The following is a 27,203-nucleotide window of genomic DNA, read 5'->3' as shown; positions in this document are numbered from 1 at the left end:
AATTTTAAGCTGATTGTCCCCGTATTAGCATAAAATTGGACGCTTCTTAAATCTGGGCATTAATCATAAGTAATATGGTGCATAGTAGACCGGTGTTATAGGTCACGTCTTATTAATTCCCATTTTGTGATCAAAGAGTGTCTCTAAGAAAAGAAATACGCTCAGTTAACCTTGTGCATTGGTTGATTGCTATTGTATCATGGGACCTCATGTGTACAGTTCCATGTCCATTTTGATACATGTCATTTTTTATTATTTATGTTTTGGCAACCTTTAGAACTCGTAAATTCCGTGTCGTCAGTGGCACTAGGAAACATTTACCAATCAAACGCCGCCTTCGTTCCGACCAATCGGCAGCCTCGTTACAATTTTTAGTTACTTGACACTGTGTCGTTGCACTTGTGACCCGTGTGTGATGTACCGTTTCACCTAAACCGACGACACATAGAACTATTGCCCCGAGGGCAAGGCCACTCGGCCACCCATCACACTTAACATCTTAACATACCTCGGAACATACGTAATTAAGAGCTGTAATAAATGCATACGTCTCAGTTAAGTACTTCGCGTTTGACAGGAAATGAATTTTTATACACCAGACGAGTTTGTCCTCCGGCCAGTGGTCATTCATTGTCCTACCAGGTGAGCAAATTAAGTTTGAGCCATGAAATGAAGATGTGTGTAGATTAATACGCATCGTACGCGGCCATGTTCATGCATTAACATTTTTGTTGCTTTTCTCCCCAGGTGACAGGGCATTTTTGTTGCATATTTTCTTGAGCTTGAATGCGATTTTTAGCAGCAACGATGAAGCAGTCGTTTAAGTTGCTCTGGATGTCTGGATATCTGGATGCCTGGATCTCTGTAGCCTATATCGGTCATTTGGTCGATAAGGCAAGTTTTTACACCAGCCGTTTAAACTGAGCCTTTCACTTACCTAAGGTGTGTTGCAGAATACCACGGCTACTGCATTTATTTATGTAAGCGAACCTCGGTGCCCGAGGGGGTTAGCACTCCAGCACGGTGCAATGGCCGAGGAAACTCCCACCATTGCAATTGCTGTGAGTTCAAGTCCATTTCGTGCTAGCTCCCTCTCCGGTAAGATCTCTCAGCAACCTGCGGATGGCCGTGGGTTTCCATCGGTTTCCACACACCACAATGCCTGGCGCCTTCGTATAAGTGAAATATCAATCAAATAAATAGATAAATAAATATTTTTTTAAGTTAGGAAAATTTGAGTGACAAAAGCTTATGGAGGTGAGTCATAACGCTTGAACGTTGTAAGTTAGGAAGTACGCGATGATGTATCTCTGATGTCTGCCTGCATGTTCAGCCGGTGGTGAAGCATCACATTCATTTGACCTTCGTTGCCGTCTGACACCGAATTAAGCGGGTTTTATCTTGATAAGCCTAATTATTATTAGAGGTATATAATTATCTCTGTCCTATCCCAGGGCGATATCTACCTTCTACATTTGTAAAACAGGTGTCTTAGAGTACATGTTTGTAATGATAGTTCCCCGTGTATTGCCGATGAAAATCCCGTAGATTTGATCAGATAAGGTCGAAGTCTGTTCTTTGATCAAAGAGTTGGCTACCTGAGTGGTGCAAAGTGCTGTACAGATCATGCTATTGGCCCTTGGAATAAATTTCGTTGGATCCCGTACATCCCAAAATCATCGAATTCCATGTTCAGGTATAACGCGAATTCAGTGTTCAGGTATAACGTGAATCCAGTGTTCAGGTATAACGCGAATTCCATGTTCAGGCATAACGTAAATCCAATATTCAGGTATAACGAGAATTCAATGTTCAGGTATAATGCGATTTCAATGTTCAGGTATAATGCGAATCAATGTTCAGGTATAACGTAAATTCAGGGTTCAGGCATAAGGCGAATTCAATGTTCAGGTATGATGCGAATTCAATGTTCAGATATAACGCGAATTCAGTGTTCAGGTATAATGCGAATTCAATATTCAGGTATAATGCGAATTCAATGTTCAGATATAACGTGAATTCAGTGTTCAGGTATAATGCGAATTCAGTGTTCAGGTATAACGCGAATTCAATGTTCAGGCATAATGCTAATTCAATGTTGAGGTATAATGCGAATTCATTATTCAGGTATAACGCGAATTCAGTGTTCAGGTATAACGTAAATTCAATGTTCACGTATAACGCGAATCCAATGTTCAGGCATAATGCTAATTCAATGTTGAGGTATAATGCGAATTCAATATTCAGGTATAAGGCGAATTCAATGTTCAGTTATAACGCGAATACAGTGTTCAGGTATAACGCGAATTTTAACAAGTTTTAACTCTAACAAGTGTTTATCTAAGTTTACAAATGCTTACCCGCTTCTTTCGAGACCAGAATGTTGGGTTTAACATTATTAAATTTATATTTACCACATTTCAGTTTTAACAGAGTAACCATCTTTTTATATTACATTCATTTATAATTTTATACAGCTTAGTACATTAATACGATAAGGTCACATCAGACTTTCATCCGATGAATTCTATCGACAGGACTCTAGAATGTGATAGATGTCACGTGATCATCCCATGTACTTCTAATGAGTCAGGGGAATTTTTTTGACGCGTACTTTTCTACCTATCCAAACTGAAGATCTCCCCCTCCCTTTATGTGGACATCCTATCGCGCAGCTTCACTCAGACGAGCGAAGGCCTGTTCTATCTTTGGATTGATTTATTATACAATGCACCAGCCAGTTTTATGTCCGCGTGCGATAAGAAATCAGCGCATGCGCACTGAGCATAAATGACAGTAATGCGGCACTAATTTAAGACACACTTAAAACAGGAGAGAATGCCATCCGAGTTGTCTTGCAATTTTTTTTTTGTGCGTTGTGGCTTTTCTCTCTTTAAAATCTTTAATTTCTTCAGCGACCAATCAGCGTGAGTATATTGTTGAGATTAATAGCGCGTACAGATTTAGGAGCTTGTCTCTTCTACTGTCGTTTTTACTCCACGTTTACACTGTCATACAACTGAAATGATTAGGCACTCTCAAGTTAGAGGTTTTATGCAAGGGTAGGTTTATTTGTGAAGCGGGGAAGACGGACGCGGATGTGGATTGATGCAATTTTAAACAGTCTCGTGCTTTTAGCCGCACAGGTAAGTTCATCTCAACTGATTGTATATTTAATAGTACGGCTTAATCAGCCAAGTATCTCCCCCACGTGTAGCCACCATTACTTCATTCAGGTTTTCAATACTACCCTTACAAACCGTGCATACATGTTTCTAGCGTTAATGGTAGCGTTGTAGTACACGTGTACACGTCCTTGTAGCTTATTAAGGTAACCCGTATGTATGCATACCGTTACATATGTGTACCTGTTGACAGCCGTAACATCACCGTTGTAGTCTACAATCCGTGTAGGTTCATTCAATACCATTTATATAGGTAGCAGTAATTTATATATGTTAGAGCGATGAGATTCCAAGTTTGTGGGTACAGGTGTATTTACCTGTCGCGTTTAGGTACAATCCGTGCATTGCCTGCTCATGCAAGGTGTCCGTAATATGAATACTATCGTGTGTACGTTCAGGTAGTGCTTGAATACTGCCTGTACATAAAGCGCCTTCGTATACGTGTTCACGGCGCTAATAGAGGCCTTCAGTTAGAACTGTAGTTACTGGCGGTGCACTTCACGTGTGTGTTCATGCCTAGCTGATTAATACGGTCATTAGCTCGTGTTCATATGTGTAGTGCATATGTGTTCATATAAGTAAGACTAGCTTTGCAGTTCACGTGTGTGGATTCGTATAAGTAAGACTAGCTGTGCAGTTCACGTGTGTGGATTCATATAAGTACGACTAGCTTTGTAGTTCACGTGTGTGGGTTCATATAAGTACGACTAGCTTTGTAGTTCACGTGTGTGGATTCATATAAGTAAGACTAGCTGTGTAGTTCACGTGTGTGGATTCATATAAGTAAGACTAGCTGTGCAGTTCACGTGTGTGGATTCATATGAGTACGACTAGCTTTGTAGTTCACGTGTGTGGGTTCATATAAGTACGACTAGCTTTGTAGTTCACGTGTGTGGGTTCATATAAGTAAGATTATCTTTGCAGTTCAAGTGTGTGGGTTCATATAAGTAAGACTAGCTGTGCAATTCGCGTGTGTGAGTTCACGTATCGTTTTAATACAATCCATAGGGTCTCCGTGGCTGAGTTGGTTAGCGCACTAGCTTAGCGTAATGACCCATGAGCCTCTCACCAATGCGGTCGCTGTGAGTTCAAGTCCAGCTCATGCTGGCTTCCTCTCCGGCCGTACGTGGGAAGGTTTGCAAGCAGCCTGCGGATGGTCTTGGGTTTACGTTTTACGTCACTGCTTTGCCTGAAACCTCACTATCATACCTGAAACTACACTATCGTGCCTGACTATTACACATGAAACTTCACAACTATGCATGGAACTTTACTACTATACCTGGAACTAACTTTCACGTCTGAAACGTCACTACAAGTCCTGAAGTTTCATGACCATGCCTGGAATTTTACTACCATGCCTCTAACTTCTCATAATTAAACAGTACACCACACTTTTGCTGATTGCAGTACTTGTACAAAAGGCTGCTCTAGTATGAAATAGTCCAGTAACTCGACCGTGTAAGCACAGTCTAATGAGAAGAACGTGTATGTATATATAGTCACATATGTCTGTTTGTTCGAACACACACACGTGACTTAAGATAACATTTTGACCAATGCTTTGTATTCTGTATACACTTCACTTCGATGATCGCTTATAACAGACTTTGGGGCCTTTACCCACCCCTGAAAATGCCCCCCCAAGACGCATATTTCCGGGTATGACGCTAGAAACACAGGTGTAATGTTGTGTTTGTTCGCTCGGGCGTTGTGTCCTATGTATAGACTGCAGGCCTTTTCTTCTTTCATTTACGATACATGAAATCGTTTGTACACATCAGCCATGTGATATGCATGATGTATTACTGGAGAAAGCTGATTTCACCTCTATTGTCGGTATGAAAGCTGTCAATAGCTGACTGTATGTATGTATGTATAGGTCTACGGTCTACGAAGGTACAGGCCTGTAAAAAAACACGCTACATTTACTGTTAAGGTATGGAAATAGGTTGGACTACTACGTTAATCTTGAAAGCCAGTGTATGTTTTGCTTCAAACGCTACACGCATAAGTTTGGCTGAGGCAGTGTGCATCGCATTATAACTTATGGTGTGAGACAATGTGTATCGCGTTATAATTCAATATATGAAGCAATGTGTATCGTCTTATAACTCAAGACATGAAGGAATGCGTTTTCGACGCTCTATACCACGACATGAGGGAATGCCTTGAACGCTGTTTTCCACGATGAGAGGCAATTTTCCTACGCTATCTATTAAGAAATGTGGCAGCACGGTCGACAATATTTTCTACGATATCAGGCAATGTTTTCGATTCTGTTTTCCACGATATGATGCCAGCTGGACGCTGTATACCGAGGAATGAAGCAACGTGTTCGACGCTGTATATCGCATGATATGAGGCAATGTTGTCGACGCAGTAATGCATATCAAGAAATGAATCAATGTGCTCGACGCTGAATATCGCATGATATGAGGCAATGTTGTCGACGCTGTAATGCATATCAAGAAATGAATCAATGTGCTCGACGCTGAATATCGAGAAATAAAGCAATATGCTCGACGCTTGTATACCTCATGATATGAGGCAATGATGTTAATGCTGTATTTCGGAGTGTGAGAGATTACGTGAATCCAGGTAATACTGTATGTTAAGACACAATACATTGTGGTCGACCGTATATCAAAGGACATGAGGCAACCTTATAAGGTAAGACAAAAAACGTCGTATGTTTTATACGCTCTACTTCACTGCATACATGTGTTCGTGTACATTATGCTGGTGTTGTTGCATCCGAAAACACATACATATATATTTATCTTCTGCAAAAAGATTAAGCCTGTTGCTCATACACCATACAGTAAATTTTGTTATGCTGTGACGTTACGACACCGGAGTTAAGTCCCCTTGTGACGTTAAAACAACGAAGTAACGCTCCTTGTTGGCGTTTCTTTAACCCACGTAGATTATCAACATCCAACTGGACTCCTTTGGAAAAATCAGTTATCGCACAGTGATGACTTCATTCTCTAACTGACCCTATTTGTCTGAAGAAGTGGGCAAATTAACAGCTGACAAAAAAAAAAATTCTCCTCTCCATGCACGAGATTTGTCTCCTTTTCCGGGTGGATTGTATGCCTCCTTTTTTATTTTAAAATGCTCTGCATTTAGCTTAAGAAGTGTGTAAGGTCACTTGTTCTTTTTCAGGTGTTCGGGTTAAATATATGTATACATTCGAAGATTCCAGATTGTTTGATTCACGGGGTGACTACATGTTAAAAAGATACCATATGGCTATGATCCGTGGTCCTCTGCCTCCCGTTACTTCCATCTTCCATCCCCCCCCCCCACCCCCTTCCACCCGCCGCGTCCAGTACAGGTACATGTACATCACACATTGTCAGAAACATTGAACACACATGCAAAGTATGAAGAATGCGAGATTTCCTTTAATAAACAAAGCACTGAATGTCACACACCATAGCATTTAAAGGTGAAGATGTTTGACATTAGCTTATGATTACGTTGACTATCAAATGTGAATAGAATTAAACCAAAACAAAGCCACGATAGGGAAGGGAGATGGCGTGCAGCACGGAAGCTCAGAACAGAACAGTCCATGATCAGGAAGCTTTCGGCATTGTTTTCTTTTATTGTCTCCCATATTACGTCACGACCGGTCGTTAAGCGGGATGTGTGTGGGGGTTGGAGGTGGGTGGGTGGGGGGGGGGGGGTTGGAGGGGCGAGGCGGTGTTGCAAGTGTATACAAATATTACATAGAGAAACCGTGTTTAAATAGCTTTTTTCAAAAGTTCGTTTTGAAAGATTTTTGAAGTGATAAGGAATAAGATAAACTGGATTGCTTTCCAAAATTAGAACCAATCAACTTGCATAGTATCGATGCCTATTTATTGCCCCTTTGCCACGTGATCACTGGCTGACGTAAGGCCACGAATACCGCTTACGTTATTCCACCAAAAGTACCTTGACGTCATATCTGCCCCATTCAACGTCATATCAAAGTTTCTTTTCTAACACACTCGAATGTAGCTTTTGTGTATAGAAACTTCGTATATTCTTATGGAATTACTCTCAGTGGGAACCGCAGCGTATGAACTAGCTTTGTTCGTTTTAATTCAAAGAGTATTCGTATTTCTTAAAGATGTTTTGTGTACAGATGTGTACACTCTTCATGGTTCATTGTTTACTGATGTAGATATAAGGTTTTGACATGGACACCAGTAGATGGAACGAAGCGTAGCTCAGTTCTCTCTCCGCAAATTATTTATACATTTTTATTAAAAGTATGCAAACTCTTAATTTGACGTGTGAAATGATATATTAGCTGAAAGAGAAAATCCAAACAAAACTTTCTGTCTGTTGTTAACGGTTTATAAAACACCCTTAGGCGTTTGAAGGGCAATCTCATGCAGTGGGATATGCGTGGATCATCAGCTGAGATATTAATTTAATTGTTGGCTTTCCGGTGATAGGCAAGAGTGAAGAGACGTAGTATTTCGTTGAACAGTAGTTAAAAGAGGAGTACACAAAGAGTAAAGGTCCGGTGAATAAACACGAGGCTGTCTTCTGTGGAACGCTCTTCAACTAACCCTGCATGTTTCTAGTATACTTTCAATACCTAACGGCGTTTAAATTGAGGCTATTTGACTGAGTCGTAGGATACGGTCTCCGGTGTAAATAAGAACCATCATGTGTAAGGGAGACAACTCCTGCAAGATAATGCAATAGCTGAGCAACGACTGCTTCAGAGAAACAAGGAAAAATGAAAGGGATTTTCTTCAGAGACGCTTCTGCTAGTAGGTAAGTATTAGATGAAGAACATTGAGTGTGGATTAGTGCAGCGACTTCGGGGTGTATTTGTTTACGCTCTGTTTCATTGGTATAATGGATTTCTCCAGGACATAATATTTACAAATTCAAGACTGAATGATCTCTGACGTATGTATACAGTCATATGGCTCGACGGACAGTCTGCGCAGCTCAAAATGAAGGCGTTTTATCAACAAACACAATGTTTGTTTTGCTGGATAACGATGTAAGTGCATTGAGACAGAAACTGTAGATATTTTTATGCCCATACCAGTAGAAGAGGGAGATAGACGGGGGAAAGGAGTGGGGGGGGGGGGGGGGGGGGGGCGAATGGAGGTGGGGGCTTTTGTTATATGTATACGCAGCTATGGACAAAAGACCTGGATTTGAAATGCGTCATAAATTTTACGACTAGCCCAAGGTCATTTCTGATGAGTAAGACAAAGTACATATGTGTGGCCGTTACATTTCATATGTTAGGCCACTAATTAGTAATTCTGCTTTTCACATGACCCTTTCTTTTTGATATTTTGGTACTTAACACTGAATTCAGCATGTGTGTTATTCACTGATTCCTTTTGAGAAAAAAAATAAGAAAATAATTTTAAGTCTTATACACAACACACAACTAAATATTCATTGCTGAAATAAACATACTTTTTGTCATTTCTGTTAACCAAGATTAAATTGTGTTTTTTTAACAGAAAGTCTGTTGAGTGATGCTAGAATGTGTTCAGTTATTATAACATAATGTTCTGTCGTATTCAACATAATATCCTGTTAGTCTAAATGAATACTTATGTTGAATTAATAGAATTGTGGAGAGAGTCTTTTAACTGTGGCCCTCTGAAACGTTCATATTCAACCTAACGAATGTAGATGTATACATTTATCCCGTCGTTCAGCATCAGTCCAAACTCCTTCGTACAAGTTACCTCTCGCCAGGCACTATGTTATTAATAACCCTACTGAATGATTATCGGAAACTTATCATTCTTAACTTTAATTTTTGTCTGTTTATAAGCATTCTGGTAACGTGAGACAGGTAACGTAAGGTGCCTCGACATGGGTAATGGAAAATGTTGCTCATGATAGTTACACCATCGCTTGTGTTACTTGAAAATGCATAAATTTTCAGGAGAAACTTGATACTAATGATCTGTTTCAAATCTGTCATTTGTTAAAATATCCTGTGTATAATTTAACACAGCTAGATTTTGTTATTTATTTACTTATTTGATTGTAATCGTAATCTCCAATACCCTGCCAAAAAAATCTCTTTATGTAATGTTGTGTCTAATATCAGCTCAGTGCTATACTTGGGGGATAGCAGTACAGTAAAACCGGTTAGATCCAGTTAATCATAGAAAGGATTTAGTGACATTATCACAATTGAATTAAGGAAAATGTCAGTAAAAAGTACTGCGTCCAATGAAAGTATGCCTTTGGTGTTGTTGATGGATGTTTACGCGTACAATCCGCTTGTATATCGGACGTTTTTCTTCGTCACCATTCACCTTAGGCCGCCTGAATTGTGATATCAGCTTTTGTTTCGTTTTTATTTCTCGTTGACGAATTTAAATTCCATTTGTCTGGTTCTTAACGGTTGCCTTTATAGCTTGGTTTGACGTAAAGATCCCATTAGCTTTTTCTCCCCCTGCAGCTAATATGTCATACTTAGATATCATCAGATGAACCTAGTCATTGTGTGATACTCTGACGCTTAAATGAGTCAAATGGATTGCCTGCAAGTATACCATTGTATCACGTACTAAACCAGTCTATGAAAGAATCAATATAGAAATTTGGAGTTTGCACGTTGCAACGTCATAGTTACGTCCCTTTGTGCCCTGTCGTCACAGCTTGACGGCGCGCGAGGACAGATTGGTGTGTAATCCACGAAAGACGAATTCGACTAAACTAAATATTTCAAGAGATGCAAGTCATCGGTTATGAATAACATTGTATTATTCCCACCCATGTGAAGCCTGGTTCTCGGTCTTGCTGTCGGTCTCAAATGACCGACAATGGCTGGCGGTTGAGAGTGACAAACCGACATCTCACTGAAAAATGACGTCGCCGCTTTACGGCATGGTAGGGCTATTTGACTTTTTGTTACCATTGTTATAGGCTTTATTGGTGTTCAGAGCTACTGACAGAGTATCACTGTTTTTTCAGCATTTGACACTCAAAACCACAAGTACGAGGACAGACTTCTGAAGATTAATCTAAATTTGTTAATAGGCCTGCTCTGAATTATCTCCCTTGTCCAAATCAATTTTACAAAATTAAAATCTGTCTTGAAAGTGTATGTAGAAAGTGGACTAACTTACCTCGTTTTAACATCAAATCTCGCTATTAGCTATTTTCAGAGCTAGCATCTGACCACAGCTTACTTCTTAAACACCTTTTAAAAGGGAGAGTGACCTCAAGGGAGATAGCTAAGTTGGGCTTATTACATGTTGTTTTCTATATTTTTTCTGCATGCCTGGAAAATGACTGTACGTCTGAAACTGTTAGACACGTGTGTGCTTCTCCTGTATATGACCGTTCATGTAAATATTGAATTAGTAGCAACTTACAGGCCCTATGATTTAAGAAGAATGAAATTCGAAAAAAAAAATGCAGTGATGATAGCTGCAATTCTTTAGATCTTGTATTATCGTCTAACCTGGCATTGTAAGTATAGGATTCGCATTATCATCGCTTTCGTCAGGAAAATCCTCAATGGGTGTAAACCCATTGTGGGCTCGCCACGGTCTGTTGAATATCCTGTCTGCTTGCCCTTTGTTTTAAACTCTGTTAATGCCTGTGGTTACCGTTTTACCGTGTGCTTTCTGATGACCCGATCTATAGAGGTGAAAAGTAGGAGGCCAGGGAAAAAACGAGACTTTTTTGCTAGAATGCGCATGCGTAGTGTCATCTCATCAAAACTGAAACCTCAACCAGCCGTAAGACTTGGAAAGAAAATTTTACATTGATTCATGGGTACTACAAAAAATCAGATCTAATACATGTAAGTTTATGACAGAGATGAAGGAGAAGAGAACTAAATTTGGACTGGTGTCATCTCGCAGCTGCCATGTTTTTTGTTGTTGTTGTTCTTTTGATTGCTACTACTGAAATAATCTACGAATGGGAGCATCGCAAATTCAGTCTACTTATGACGAAAGCTATGTAGACATATTTAATAAATGATGGGATCGTAAAGTTTTCGGAATATATAGTTGGTTGGTTATTTTTGATCAATGCTGTTGACCTTTGTCGTCGGTTCATCTTTGCAAGATTAACTTTTCCGGCGTTCTGTTGCAACCTGTTGCCATGGGTTCATTTTGAATTGATGCCCCACTTGTCATTAGGCAGGTTGGTTTTATTGAATTGCTAAAAAGATACACATAACACCCCATCCGGTACACATAACACCCCATCCGGTACACATAACACCCCATCAGGTACACATAACACACCATCAGGTACACGTAACACCCCATCAGGTACACATAACACCCCATCAGGTACACGTAACACCCCATCAGGTACACATAACACCCCATCAGGTACACATAACACCCCATCTGGTACACATAACACCCCATCAGGACACGTTACACCCCATCAGGTACACGTAACACCAAATCAGGTACACATAACACCCCATCAGGTACACATAACACCACATCAGGTACACATAACACCACATCAGGTACACGTAACACCCCATCAGATACACGTAACACCCCATCACCCCCATCAGGTACACGTGACACCCTATCATTTACACATAACACCCCATCAGGTACACGTAACACCCCATCAGGTACACGTAACACCCCATCAGGTACACGTAACACCACATCAGGTACACGTAACACCACATCAGGTACAAGTAACAGCCCATCAGGTACACGTAACACCCATCAGGTACACGTAACATCCCATCACCCCGTCAGGTACACGTAACACCCCATCAGGTACACGTAACACCCAATCAGATGCACATAACACCCTATCTGGTAAACGTAACACCCCATCAGGTACACATAACACCACATCAGGTACACATAACACCCCATGGGATACACATTACACCCCATCAGGTACACATATCACCCAATCAGGTACACATAACACTCAATCAGGTACACATAACACCCCATCAGGTACACATAACACCGCATCAGGTACAGGTAACACCCCATCACCCCATCAGGTACACATAACACCCCATCACGTACTCGTAACACCCCATCAGGTACACGCAACACCCCATCAGGTACAGGTTACACCCCATCAGGTACAAGTAACATCCCATCAGGTACACATAACACCCCATCAGGTACACATAACACCCCATGAGATACACATTACACCCCATCAGGTACACATATCACCCAATCAGGTACACATAACACCCAATCAGGTACACATAACACCCCATCAGGTACACATAACACCGCATCAGGTACAGGTAACACCCCATCAGGTACACATAACACCCCATCACGTACTCGTAACACCCCATCACCCCATCAGGTACACGCAACACCCTATTAGGTACACGTAACACCACATCAGGTACAGGTAACATCCCATCAGGTACAAGTAACACCCCATCAGGTACACGTAACAGATTATGTGGGAAGGTCTTGTAGCAAACTGCAACCCGCTTTCCTCCCAGCCCAATGTTGGCCGCCGTCGTATAAGTGAAATATTCTTGAGTACGGCTTAGAACACTAATCAAATAAATAAATAAATAGAACGGAGCTGAAGCGTTGGGTATCTTCATTGTGATGATTTTATAAATGGAGGGCCGACCTTGTAGAGCTTTGAGAGAACACAATATGACTGCAACCTGTAAGTATTCGCTTGGTTGTTTCACTCACAAACTTGACACGCCCATTGTACTCTGGACAAGGCATTGTTTATGGATTTACAACTTCTTGGTTTACTGTCACTACGTTTTAATGCAGATATTAGCATCGTTATCAAGTGACAACAAGGGTCAACTTGATAACGATGCTAACATCCGCATCGAAACGTCGTGACAGTAAACCAATAAGTTGAAAATCCATAAGCAATGCCTTGTCTAGTGTACTTCCGTGCCAACTTCTAAATGCCACTAAAACAAGTTGACACCCGTTGGTTTCTCCCATCCGTTAACCGGACACCAGATGCTTTCTCCTACCAACAAATCCGACACCTGTTGGTCTGTCTTACCAACAACCTGACACCTAATGGTTTCTCCTAGGTGTAAACCTGACATCATTTGATTTCGCCTACCAATAAACTTGACGTGTGATGGTCTCTCCCAGCCGTAAATCTGACATTTGTTGGTCTCTCTCAGCTGTAAATCAGACACTTGTTGGTCTCTCCCTTCCGTAAACCTGACACCTGTTGCTTTCACCGACCAGGAAAGCTGACAAGTGATGATATTTACTTCAGGTTTTTGAAACCACATCATTTTTGGATGCTCTGTGTGAATTCTGAAGATTCATGTATGCAGATACCATAACACACATCAGAAACTCTCTCCTACCCTAGTGAGAAATCTTGTGAAATCTTTAGCGTGCACCAGTTACTGCATAGGGGTTATCAGTACACTCTTCTTCACAATGGACAAGTTACGTGTAACAATGCGTATGGCCATATATGGCAATTCCGCTGTCTTCATGGAATATTTTTAGCTCAAAGAATTTCATGTTAATTCGTCGTAATACCGGTTGTTAAGTTGAAACGTGGTGATCTATCATGACTGGTCTAGGCTATACATTAGGTCATCTAATAAACCCCAGGTCAGTGGGCCATAAGTCTGTTCACCGGGATTTTTTATCACCGTAAGACAAGCAATAGACATACAGTGATGTGCGCCGCCGACATGCCTAATTTAATCTCCACGGTTTAGATTATTGTGAACGTTAATTGCATTCTGTTCCCCTTGTTCAGGCGACCCAATTCACCAGTTTTGATATCAGTGGATTTTTCCGTATCGGGTCGTCGTATTATAAAGTTGTCGGTCTGTCAGAAACCTGCGGATGGTCGAGGGTTTCCCCTGGCCGCGTGTTGATCTGAAGTACCGCCATACTGTCACCAAGCAAAGTATTAGTTGAACTCTCCATGCCATTTGCTTTATGCACCAATCCCGACCCGTGGGAAATATGCTGCCTGCCTTTGCCCGCCAGGTGACGTGATTTCAATAAGCAGAAACACGTATAAAAGAGAACCTGTTGGAGAGAAACGGCCGAAGCGTGAGAAGATTTGTTGTGCGACATCTTTGCTTTACGTTATTATTTGTCACCCCTTCCGAAGGTTAAAGGTGACGATAGGCTGAGTTGTGTATAGGAAATTCATAGCATGCTACATGTACGTTTTGTTCAGACAGAAATACTGAGTTTCATCAACTGTGTCGAATTTAGTGATGCCGACTTTCATGGTTTAATTGAAATCGCCAGATGTTTGTTAACCTACTCTGTGTGCATATGATTGTTCTGAAACCAAACGCCATGCCACAGGAAGGAAAGGACATAGGTTTTTGAAACACAACTAAATTATGGTGATGTCAGATTTTTTTATTGCCCTTGAGAAACTTCATGGAAGTTGATCTGCTTTAAGGGGCTTTATTAAGCCCAAAAATCTATATTTGCTAATCAAGTCATATTTCCTCTACTTACCAACAATACCTCAAATGATGCCCTTTCAGAAAATATCAGCCTCGTACCTGGACCATTTATAGTATTAAAATTATTCTTTAAGTTAAGTAATTTATGAAGAGAACCACATTGTAAACTTTATGAACTTCAATGCCGATTTTAAACGGTAACACATGGACGGATTATGCTGATATTTTGCGAAAGTAATTATTTGGCTTGCATCGTTAGAAGATGAACTCGTATTAAGCCTGTCATGGAATGCTAACCAGCTGTTATCAAAGGCAAGTATAGTGCATTGCATTTTTTGTTTACAAAATGACGTAATATTCTTTGCATGATAAAATACTACGAAAGAATTAGGTAAAACCAGAGAAGGGAAGGCTGACAATTGCCACACGTATCATCAGGGAAATAGGGTATCTTGTCATTTTACCTCAGTTAGGGCTTTGCTCTAAATATTCATGTAAATGCTTGAATTGTGGTAACTTCAACAGTCACGAGTTTTGGTCTTTTCACACATCTTACAATTCATACAGCAGGTCCCAGGATCACAAAACTTAGACGGCGTAAAACGTGAAATAAATAAATAAAGTTGCCTTAGATCCTGAAATGAAAACTAGAGTTGAAGTTCAAGCGTAAGTGCAGGAATAATATCACAGGTAAAGGCTAAGACTGACGTAGTCTTTGCTTTTTATATTATTCCTGAACTTACATTTGAACTTAAACTCTAATTTTCATTTCAGTATCTAAGGCAACTTTATTTCTTTATTTGTTTGATTGGTGTTTTACGCCGTACTCAAGAATATTTCGCTTATACGACAGCGGCTAGCATTGTGGTGGGAGGAAAACGGGCAGAGCTGGAGGATGAGGGCAACTTTGAAATAAAAAATGTTTTAAAGTACTAAAATAAAATGGTTACGGTGGGTCACAATTTCAGGCCAGTAAAGTATTCTGAAGTTAAGACAAAGTCGTTACAGTGAAGGTTAATTATATCCGTTGTAGGTGACATTGCATGTTCAGTGGTGATGTAACGCTTGGTTGGGACAGGTCTTGACGATATGTTGATATAAATTTGCGGTCATTTGGTTGAATTGTAAGAAATCGTCCTGACCATATAGTGAGTCCAGATATACGTTTTATCGAGAACACTGTAAAACAAATGACTTGGGCTATTGGAGACGTTGTACTATACTGGCCTAGTTCTCTTGAGGTAAATCTGCCGTTCGATCAGTTGAGTCTGTACTCCTGGCCAAGTTCTCGTGGGGTAAGTCTGCCCTTCGGTCATTTGACTCTTTACGTTTGGCCATTTTGTCGTGGGTCAGCCTTCCGTTGGGTCATTTGACTCTGTACCACTGGTCAAGTTCTCTTGGAGTAAATGTGCCGTTCGGCCAGTTGACTCAGCACCGCTGGCCAAGTTTTCTTGAGGTTAGTCAACCGTTCGGTCAGTTGAATCTGTACTACTGGCCTAGTTCTCTTGGGGTAAGTCTGCCGTTCGGTCACTTGATTTTGTACTAGGCCTACTGGCCAAGTTATCTTGAGTAAGTCGGCCGTTCGCTCATTTGGCTAGATACCTTTGTATTATAAGCATTGATGATAGGGTTTGTTCAGAAGGACTTTTCAAAATGTTGCATTTTCGGAAGATAAGAACAGTTACCTTGACATATGTATAACTCTTTTGGGGCCTTTAACGTATTGTTCTCTATGCTCGTGTTGCTTGGTATTTAACGTTTTGCGAAAAAGTATTTCTCTTATACAGATAAATCCCGTAAGAGCTAGGGTTTGTTGAACAGGAACCCATGCACCGAGTTCGCTGGGTGCGCCGACAAACCTTCTGACATTGTCAGAATTACCTTTAATTACAATTGATAGCACCTGTACTGAGGCTTGACCCTGTATGTATTCACCATTTCACGAGCAAATTGGAACACTAAACACGCCTCAAGCCCGGGGCAAATTCTACAGGTAGAAAACAATTTCTATTTTTGGACATAGATTTCTATAATTAACGCTTTCTGTCCTCTTCACAAATACCAAAGGTATTGTTTTGGGCAGTGAACACTCCCATTTTTTCTATTTATAATTCTCTTAAATTTTGGACATACCAAAAACTTTAGTACTTCCTACACGTGTTTACACTACAACACATTTTTGTACAATCTTTGTGGCTGTCTTGGATATGCAAACCAACAAGCACTCATGAAAGAAAGAAGCAAAAAATGGACATAGATGAAATTCCATTGGTATACCTGGTAACCGATTTAATTAAGCCCTTTGTCACTCACTAAGTGTACACATCATTAAGGACTCGTGACTTTGTGGAATAAAGGATAGCGGATATAAGTCCTTTACAAGACCATTTAAATTCTCGCCAAAGGTAAGGTGTTTTATATTCCGTGTTTCGCTATCAGACTTTAGTACGGTACTTTATTAGATTGTGTTATGTAAGACTGCATATAAAAATGACATCTTTCTTCTGGTCTTGATTACGTTACCCCATGACTTGTAGTCCATTAGTGATCGTGATTGCTTTTTAATAAAGTCATTATGTGTGGATTTATTTCTCTTTAGAATCTTGAGTTATGCGTAGGTATCACGGTATTCTAAAATCATATATAGATGCGATTCATATGGACTCCTGGCTGCATGGACTTCTGGTTGCATGGACACCTGGTTGCACATGAAAGCCTATAAACTTTTAGATATGATGGCACAAGCGGCCATACTTTCGTTTAACTGCTTTAATTAATTAATTAATACGTAATTAGTTTAGACCTGAATTCATAAAATGCGAAGAATCGAGAACATAGGACAGGTTGGCCCAAACAGCGTACGGTACTCTCTTGTTCTTTTATGTAATACATCACAGTTTCTGTTCAGTTGTCTGTGCTTTTAAAGCAAAAAGGTTCTTCACAAGCATTGTATCGTAACAGCAAGGAATGATGGTCTTCTTACAGAGGTTGGAAACCAACTTGTTAAGGTGGAAAATTTTCCCTATTCTAAAGGTACACAAAGCGAGATTGACAGATTATTTACACACACGCGATATACTCCATGATAACATATTGCAATAAAAAAAATTTAATCAGGATATCAAAAATTGAGTCTCTAATGTATTTACTCTTCGTGTTAACGAATGAGAGTTTTGTATGTATGTACAGCGGTGAAACACTCACCTGAGGAGTTAATATTTAAAAAAGGCGTGCACTTTAACAATAGATGTACTATACATGGTTTAATGCGTGTCAGCAACCATCGTCATGCTTCACAGCATTCAGACTCCTGCTGCTTGGACGGAGCTATAGAGAGGGAGGAGAATGACACTGGGCATAGATTGGGAGGGGGGGATTTAGTTTTGTGTACTGTCATATCCTCTCTCACACACAATCGGCCATCAATCTTGGGTATTAATAACATCCCCCCCCCCCCCTCCCACCCCCACTGATATAAGATTATCCGGTTTTAAGCCTGTACGTGAGATCTGGGGTTTTAAACAATGAGGGCGTTCTTTCCGTTGAGATTCATTAATACACTAAACTTTTGACAGTGTGGACAAAAAGAAAAAAAACTTGAAACGCCTTCCAAAGACGCGGCAGGTGTGGAGTCAAGTCCATATCGCTTGATCCGATCATTAAACCATTTAGAATTAGTGGTAGGGTAAGAATAACAAGTACTGTATAGGGTTACGTCAGTGCAGGTGACCTACTGCCGGCAACCGGGTGGGTGCTTCGCCAGGGGCCAGAACTCCATAGAAATCCTCGCTGAGTCTCTGTGCATTTCAGTCCACGGTAAGATCAATTTATTTCTGAAGTGAACACACGTTACTTTAAAAGACCTACACATGTATGTCTCATACTATTGTGCGATACGTGCATATGAAACAGAATCCCAAATCTAACCTTTGAGTGATGTAATGCATTAGCCGTCTGTGTGTGGCATTCTCTCTTTGACCCTTCTTAAAAAGATTAAAACCGCCTGTATTAAATATTTGCTTAAAGGGATGGATTTTATCTCTCTCACTATTATCGATAAGGAAGAAAGAAGGGTTAACTCTCAAGCACGGATGTTTACTTTTTTTCTCACCAAGTTGGATAAGCAGTGAATTAAACTTTAGGTTTCAACCGTGATGAAAAAGAAAATCACTGGAGTAACTTTTGAACTTTGTGGTGAAGGCGTGCTTTGGACAAACGATCTTAGCACCCAGTCGTGTATACCTTCGAGTGCGCTTAGGGTACAGCAGCAGATCATATGATGGACACCCTATGTATATACCCTTGGGGGTCAGCAGATCTCTTTGGCTTTACAGTACCACCTTGTAGCAGGGCATGATTTCTGAATGCGCTGTCCGGATCAACCGTAACTGGAGGGTGGTTTATGATTAAATGCAGAGTAAAGAGCTGGTGCATGCACACGGGTGAAGACGATTGATGTTAAAAATGAGACAAAGTTGGAAATTGTTATCAACGTTTTACTATCCCCCCCCCCCCTTCCCTTCCTTCTCCCTTTTCCAGTACATTACCGCGTCATCCCTATACACGGAGTAGAGGTTGGGGTCAATATCTTAATCTTAGCAAACAAGCCCTTCCTACGGTATGACATGATACTTTATAGATAGGACTCACTTGCCTAAGGTTTCGATTCAATGCATGAACACCGTAAAGCCTGGATCAGAGATCTGTGTTAAAATCCAGCGCCTGTCAGTCAGTATTGTCATGTATGTATTGTGTTGTTTGGTAGTTACCCCAGGGTGAGTAAGGTTTTACCAAGCCACACACCAAGCCCTTGTTGTTAGGCAAATTACTTGTTTAGATACGTAACTGGAAACCTAGGGGAATTTGTAGCACATATGCCATTATGTGTAATGGCATCTCTGTAGTGTAAAATCTGAAAATCAGTTTTTGTTACATATATTCGCGTTTGCTATAGTGCTAGAGATTTCCAGATTGCCGTACTTTGTGCATTTACGTGAGCTATTTGAACGAAACCCTAACTGAAGTAAACTGACTGGAGGCCGGATTTCAACGGTTTGATGTGACCATTTGTCAACTAGTTGCTGGTCTGTTATTGCAGCAGATTGTTCTGTTAAATATAACACAAATATTCTATTAATTTGTCATAAATATTCTAACCAGATATTATGTTGAATATGACATAATATTAGGTTATAATAACAGAATACAGTCTAGCATCAATCAGACAACAGGCTTTCTGTTAAAATTAACAGATTATTTTTTTGAGTGTATTCATTTACGAAACCAGACTGTCTCCTGGTTTAATCATGTTAACGTTACATGCTGCAGTACGATCTATGTGGCCTTAAGCCATCCAGTCTACGTGTACCTTTCCATGCATTCATTGACTCATTCATTCATTCATTGACTCATTCATTCGTTCATTAACTCATTCATTGGTTCATTCATTCATTCATTGACTCATTCATTCATTTATTGATTCATTCATTCATTGACTCATTCATTCATTGGTTCATTCATTCATTCATTGACTCATTCGTTCATTTATGCTACATAACATTGTAACAATAACTGTTACTGTTTAAGTCAAACTTATACAATAGTCTTCAATTCTGTTAAACGTCCCGGAAGCTAGAGGCCACGTCATTTCTTTGTTACGGAATTGTCTCCCTAACACTGTATCATAAAAATATCTATTTTTTAATCGGTTTGAATGATAATATATTCGTTGGATTTGTATAATTGTCAGCTTCCCAGATAGTAGAGTTTACGTGATGATTTTTTTTGGCATAACCAGTGATTACCTGTCGCTGACGGAGTAGTAAACATGGTTCGTATCCCTCATCATGGGTTGGCTATTTTGTTTCCCTCCATGCTATGGCAGTCACGTCATCTACAACTTCCTGGTCGCCTTACAGACTACAAAGGATTATATATTGATGTTAAAAAATAACTTAACACAATCATGAGGGGTTTTCTTTTTTTTTTTTATTCTTTATTACTTTTTGAAGCTTGACCAACTGACGCTGAATGAAACAAGGAACAAATGTTTTAGAATTTACACCACATCGTCATACATAACGTTCAACGGTGTCTTTGAACCCCGGTTGATTCTGATTTTTGTTCTGATTATCTCCTGATTTATTCTCTCAAATTCTAGAATGATTGATAGACCTGATCTTAAACTTGGTGAACCAGCTATTTCGATTGATAGTTTTAATATGCCTTTCATTGTTTATGTTTTGCAGATCAGCCTTCTGAATGGGTTGTGACGAAGAAGAGTGTCTTTGACGCATCAATTAATACAGTCCAGAAGATTTCCATTTCCGGTTGAAGGAATCGGCGAATCAGGCTAAAGTATAGCCCGGAATTGTCATTGGCTGATTTGGTATTGCCGGCGGGACTAGCCATGGACCCCCCGGATTTGACAAGTCCCGTTAGGGACATGGGAGTTAACCGCGAGGTTCGCCATGATGTAGACGATGACGGTGAGTTGGGGCGCATGCGCATGAGAATCTTAACACTGGTACTGGTGTACTGGTGTGAAAATTATTATGCACAAGAGTTCAGGGCAGATCATTTGTCTCGACAGTTTAGATTTTAAGTCACCTTGACTTATAGGGGGAAAAAAGAAAACATAAATTTTCTTCCCCCTCCCCCCCTTACAACAGCGAAATGTTAGCTGGCGGTTGATATAATTATCCTATTATATATATGAAAAGAACAGAGCTGTGGGAATTGTGTACTGTGATGCACAGTGGGCTATACGCAGCGAATCAGGCGTGAACATTTGAACACAAAGCGCTGCACACAAAAGATAAATTACGGTTTCTATGGCCGACTCCACGAAGTAAATCAGAATATGAAAGTTGATTTTAAGCCTAATAAATTTTTGGGCTTTTCATGTTAAAATTTTGAATACGTGAAATATGGTATTGATTAGGCGTATAGGGATAAAATTTGTTTATTCGTCAATATATCACTGTCAGGGTAAGTACTGCATATCAGAAAATCATTGCCGTTTACCTTAAATATGATACAAAATGTGTCACATACTTGCTACGTCGCTATGACGTCACGATTGATCGTTGAAGACATTGTCCTGCGCGTGACATCGTTACATTTACCAGTCATAGTACAAATGCACTTAACACACATCATTAAACCGAATGATGGTTTGATTATTGTTTTGAACGACGTACTGACGAATGTTTCACTCAGTTGACGGCGTCCAGGTTTAGGGTTAGAGACGAGGAAACCGCTGACCTTGACCAATAAGCATACATGACAAGCCTCAACCGAAGAGCCATTCCTATTTTGATGTTTGTGGCGCATTATTTGACAAAATCCAGAAGAGTTCTATTTCTGGTTGAAGGAATTTGGAAATCAGGCAAACATATCAAGTTTCAGTGTCTGAAACACACAAGGTGCGGGTTCAGAACCAACCGTGGTCAGGGAATTTGTGCAGATTTTGCCGCTTTCATTTCTTGTGGGCCAACCCGCGATTGTGATTGGCTGATTTGACAATGGCGGTGAACTAGACATGGACCCCTCAAACGTGACATGTCCTGTTAGTGGAATGGGAGTCAACCGAGAGATTCGCTAAGATGTGGACAAAGACGGCAAGTTAAGGCGCACGCGCATAGGAATTTAAATTAGATGTTGATTATAAGTGTTCTTCGGTTTTGAAACATTTACACAAGATTTCAAATCCGCACATCTACCTGTATGGACAGTTTATTTTTATGACATAGAGGAAAAAAGGAAGGTAGGTTGAAGATACTGTGAATGTATATATATATTTTTCATATTTTTGAACTATAGTTTGACTTGTATGTGCTACTCTTATTTAGGCCTACATTAGGCTGCTTTCTTTAGGATAAGGTTGTACCACTTGTCGTATAATGACGAGAAAGAGAAATAAATATATATATTATGTCTTTGTGTCATATTGGATTTATTTATTTATTTGATTGGTGTTTTACGCCGTACTCAAGAATATTTCACTTATACGACGGCGGCCAGCATTATGGTGGGTGGAAACCGGGTACAGCCCGGGGGAAACCCATGACCATGCGCAGGTTGCTGGCAGACCTTCCCACATACGGCCGGAGAGGAAGCCAGCATGAACTGGACTTGAACTCACAGCGACCGCATTGGTGAGATACTCCTGGGTCATTACGCTGCGCTAGCCCGCTAACCGACTGAGCCACGGAGGCCCTTGTGTCATATTGGACGCTGGTCGAATGATGGCGTACTTCACCCAGAAACATGATTTGAAGAAAAAGAAAAAAAATGACATGAACCTGTCAAAGTAATTGGCACTATGCCACATCATATAGATCCAAGTAGACACATTCGTTAAAAATGCGTCTATGAGAGGAGATCAGCCGCGGGCGTCCTTAACTCTGCTTCAGTCGTAGTTCATCCACGCGGGAAATTCAGATTGTTACTGTCAACAATCTCGACAGAGCGTGCATTTATACGTTTATACCGACACAGTGTTCGTTTTATACCTTTTCGTAAAAAGATCACTGTCAGCACTGCAGGTCTTCTCTAAAGACGGCAGAGTGTATGATGTACATTATTGTAGAGTCCTTCACTGCGAGGAGATTGACATTTGGTGCAGGTGTTCTTGCATGTGTCTTGGACCGCATCATTTGTGAACATGTAGTTTTATACCGTAAGTGGAGGAGGAAGAAAATGAGTTCCTTTCCGGAAAAAGGCACAACTGTATTATTAGTAGCATCTGCTCGAGCTATAGATGGTGATACAGAGGGGTGAGTGGAAGGGAACTGAATTTCCTGTGAGACGAATGTTTTGTTTTTAAAGAGCAACAACAACGACGCGTAAAACTCACCGTCAAAGGCGCTGTCATCTTCGCAACTGCCAACTTAAGAACAGTTTGCTGATCCCGATAAGCGCTCAGCCTTTAATAATTTTCTTTTTTCTAACCACACCGTGACATTGGCCTTGAGGATATAGTGTAAACGGCAGGCATGGCTTAATACAAAATGAGTTAGGTGCACTACGGCATGTACAAAATTGGGCCGTGTCTTGAACTGAGCGATGTTTGTTATTCACAGGGATATGCTTTAGTGCTTAAAGTACCTGCCTTTCAATCACCATGTCACACGAGATGTTGGTTTGATATCAATCTCGGACATCCTCATAGAGAATTTTCAGCATTCCACTGCTTCAATTATTCACAAGTAGCGAAACAAAAATAAAATCAAAAACACGAAACAAGAAGAAAGAAAGAAAAAAAAAAAACAAAAAACAAAAAAAACAGTGCAACTTTTCAGTGAAGCAGCTGTAAATATCAGCTTTGAGATTAAAGTGCTAAAATGTAATGTGAGACTTGATTACAAGCTACACAAATGACAGTGGAACGGGTTGTTTTCTTGTGAGATGTTGCAATACGTGTGTACTTCATACGTGTTTTATGAGCACACGTACGCTGATAGTTGTGACGTAATAAAGGAAAAAACAAATAAGAACACAGCTTTGGACTGTCTTGATACAGGCAGGAAGGAGTTTTGCGAAATCCCCATTCTGTTGTGACATGATCGAAATATTTATTACACCCTTTAACACAAACAATCATGTGCATATTTCTTTTTCTTCTGTCATTATACATCATAACAAGTCTGTTTTATTTCTACAGCCAGCGACCACAGGCACAGCTCCATGTACATTGGTCTGCGGTTACCCAAGCGCCCTAAGCGACCGTCTCGGGGAAATCGCCGTTCCAGGGAGAAGCGAGAAAAGGCATCCACCAGCCCTACAGTTGAGGATGCTTCACCAAGTAAGGGCGCTGATAAATTCTTTTTCACAATATTTGGTCAAACTAATGTGATTTTTGATTTTTAACTTCTCATACAAGGTAACCTGCGTAGAAATTTTTTTTTTAAAAAGGTCGTTTTAGTTGTGAATTTCTATTGAAAACTTTTGAAAATATAAACATTTTATCAGGTCAAATCGCAAAACAATTTTGAAGATGTGAAATTCCCATCTCTATGGTGCATGCTAAAAGGTCTGTCAATATCCATTCAGAACATCGAAGTTAGAAGGTCACATGTACTGGTTGTTTATGAAGCTGTTGTTGGACGGATGCATCTGGAATAGTATTACAACAGAATCTGGCTTAGTATGCAACAGAATCTGGCTTAGTATGCAACAGAATCTGGCTTAGTATGCACAGAATCTGCTTAGTTTAAAACTGGTTTATTGACAGAACACTTCAAAGGTTATAGCTTGCTACTAGTAGTGTGTTGGTTTTGGTGATCAGCATTTGAGGAAGTTACTTAAAGGCCAAAAACTTGGGTTGGGATGGGGTGTCAGGTATGATGTCTGGTGTCAACTCTGGTGTCTTACATATGAGATTGTTTCTTATGGTGTTAACTTTAGTCAAAAAAAATCGGCAGTAGATAAAAATAATATATAATATTGTGACAATAATCTGTACACTATACATCTGGGATATTTCTGTCTGCAGACACAATCGCTCTGGTAAAGCTAGCTAACGTTTTTCTGTTTCCAAAAGAAAGAAGCAAAACTTGATTGTAATCTCCTTTAATCTCATTATAATCTCAACCTACTAGTGCAGTGCCTGTTGAAAAGGTGTTTGTCTCTCAGAGCTCTTTAAATTTTGAAGAACAGTTTTTTGGGGTACAGAAGTGTTTTACTGTCCGGTAGGCCCATTCTGAAGGCTTAGCAGTTAAGGTGTACCAACCCAGCATGTCATAGACAGTGTGCATAGAGAAGATTTATATTGTCACCATTGTCTAATTTACATGTGCAGTTTTTCGATACTTGACGTGTTTGTTGCAGCGACTCTTTCGCCGAGTGAGCAGGTTCAGTGCTTGCTGGGTGACACAGAGGAGGGAGAAGAACACGAGAGTCATAGCGTCTTCTGTCAGATGGATCAGCTCCACAAACTGGGTGGAGAACTCGAGTGGAGGGAGGCAGCCAGGTGAGGCAAGGGAGAGAACTACATGTGCGCTGGGTGAAATCTGATGAGAATATTCTTAATACTGACAGGTCTAACCATTTCCATAGAGTAATAAATTTTCTCTTTTAGATTGCTGACTTCTAACAACTTGGAAAAAGTGATAATTTCCGTTTTCTTCACACATAATTCTTTTTAAAGGGTATTAAATTCTATGGCAAGTTAATCTGACTGTTTCCATTCTTAAAGCATGATAGTTTGAAATTTCATCTCTGAGGCCAATTTTGATTTTGAATAAACAAGATAGACAACTCTTGCAGCCATATCAGTTGGAGTTTTGATCTTTTTAGAAAATTACTCCCTTTATGGGTTTGCCCAAATTAGAGAAACATTTTATTGGTAGGAACAATGGAAGCTGGTTAAGTGAACTTCAGGTAGTATCTCTGATGTTTTGTTCTTGCATGAAACATATGGCTGGGAAAATAGGAATGAATTTTACAGGTGACAATGGCAATTAGTGTGGATGACTGGAAATTGCAGTTGCTGTCAGCTACATAGACAATATAGCTCTATTAGAATGAAGCTGTAAGCCCATCTAAGCAGAATAAAAATGATGGTTAAAAGAAAGGACTGAAAAAAATGATATTTATGTTTGATGTTTGATTGATTGCTTCAGATGGTGAAGTACGAGGAAGACGTAGAGGAAGGAGGTGAGCGATGGTCAAAACCTCATGTGCCTCTCTGTCACTTCACTCCCTGTTTGAGCTACGTAGCAGTTTGACCTCAGGGCTGTTGTCATGCTGGACATGGATGCCTACCACATTTCACAGGGGGCAGGTAAGTCTTCACTCACTCAGTTTATCGCTCGCTATTTGCACAATGACCCAGAAGAGACTCACCATGCTGGCTTCCTCTCTGGTCGCCACCTGGAAAGGTCTTGAAGCAATCTGTCTGGTTTACCTCTGGGACTTTAGTTTTCTCCAGGACTTTGGTTCCTCCTGGGCTTTGGTTTTCTCTTGGACTCTGGTTTCCTCGGAACTTTTGTTTCCTCTGGGACTTGGTTTCCTTCTGGACTTCGGTTTCCTCTGGGACTGGTTTCCTCTGGATTTGGTTTCCTCCGGGACTTAGGTTTCCTCTTCGACTTTGGTTTTCTCCGGGGACTTTTGTTTCCTCCTGGTTTTGGTTTGCTCTGAGACTTTGGTTTCCTCCTGGACTTCGGTTTCATCCTGGAATTCGGTCTCCTTGATTCCTCCTGGACTTAGGTCGTCTCCTGGACTTCGTACTAGACTTGAGTTTTCCTCTGCCTACACAGCCTGACCACCATCACTTATAAAATGAAAAATTCTTCAGTAATGATTTTAAACAAGAATCAAAATGAAACAGTAAAATATTCTTTCAATTTGAAAACATGAAAATGTCAGCATCGCATTGATAGTTTATGATATGGTCTTGTTTTCAGTTTCTCCAGGTTTGTCTCATAAATTTTTGTGTTGAATGAACTCTCTGATGTTCGTCCATCGTCTGTCTATTTATTCGCCTGTTTGTACTTTTTCTTTGCGCCTTTAGTGTCTTTAGCTTCAGTCTCACCATTGTCTTTTATTTTTCAGACCTCCTGTTGGATAACCTTATAAATAAACAGTTGCTGGAGGAGTCAATG

At 40.3% G+C, this 27,203-nt stretch overlaps 1 protein-coding gene across 1 annotated transcript in view; it reads left to right on the top strand.

The window, feature by feature from the left end:
• The first annotated feature begins 2,521 nt into the window (after positions 1 to 2,521).
• LOC135464692 (sodium bicarbonate cotransporter 3-like) overlaps positions 2,522 to 27,203 on the top strand; it is a 59,149-nt gene continuing 34,467 nt past the window's right edge. The window contains 8 exon segments of the mRNA XM_064742190.1: positions 2,522 to 3,146; positions 20,844 to 21,083; positions 24,263 to 24,403; positions 25,429 to 25,573; positions 26,225 to 26,277; positions 26,280 to 26,335; positions 26,338 to 26,383; positions 27,154 to 27,203. Coding sequence (XP_064598260.1) covers positions 21,005 to 21,083; positions 24,263 to 24,403; positions 25,429 to 25,573; positions 26,225 to 26,277; positions 26,280 to 26,335; positions 26,338 to 26,383; positions 27,154 to 27,203 — 570 coding nt within the window. The 5' untranslated portion in view covers positions 2,522 to 3,146; positions 20,844 to 21,004.

Source organism: Liolophura sinensis, chromosome 4, assembly GCF_032854445.1.
Source record: "Liolophura sinensis isolate JHLJ2023 chromosome 4, CUHK_Ljap_v2, whole genome shotgun sequence".
Lineage (NCBI taxonomy): Eukaryota > Metazoa > Mollusca > Polyplacophora > Chitonida > Chitonidae > Liolophura > Liolophura sinensis.
The sequence above is the reverse complement of the archived record's forward strand: the minus strand, read 5'-3'. Positions and strand labels throughout refer to the sequence as shown.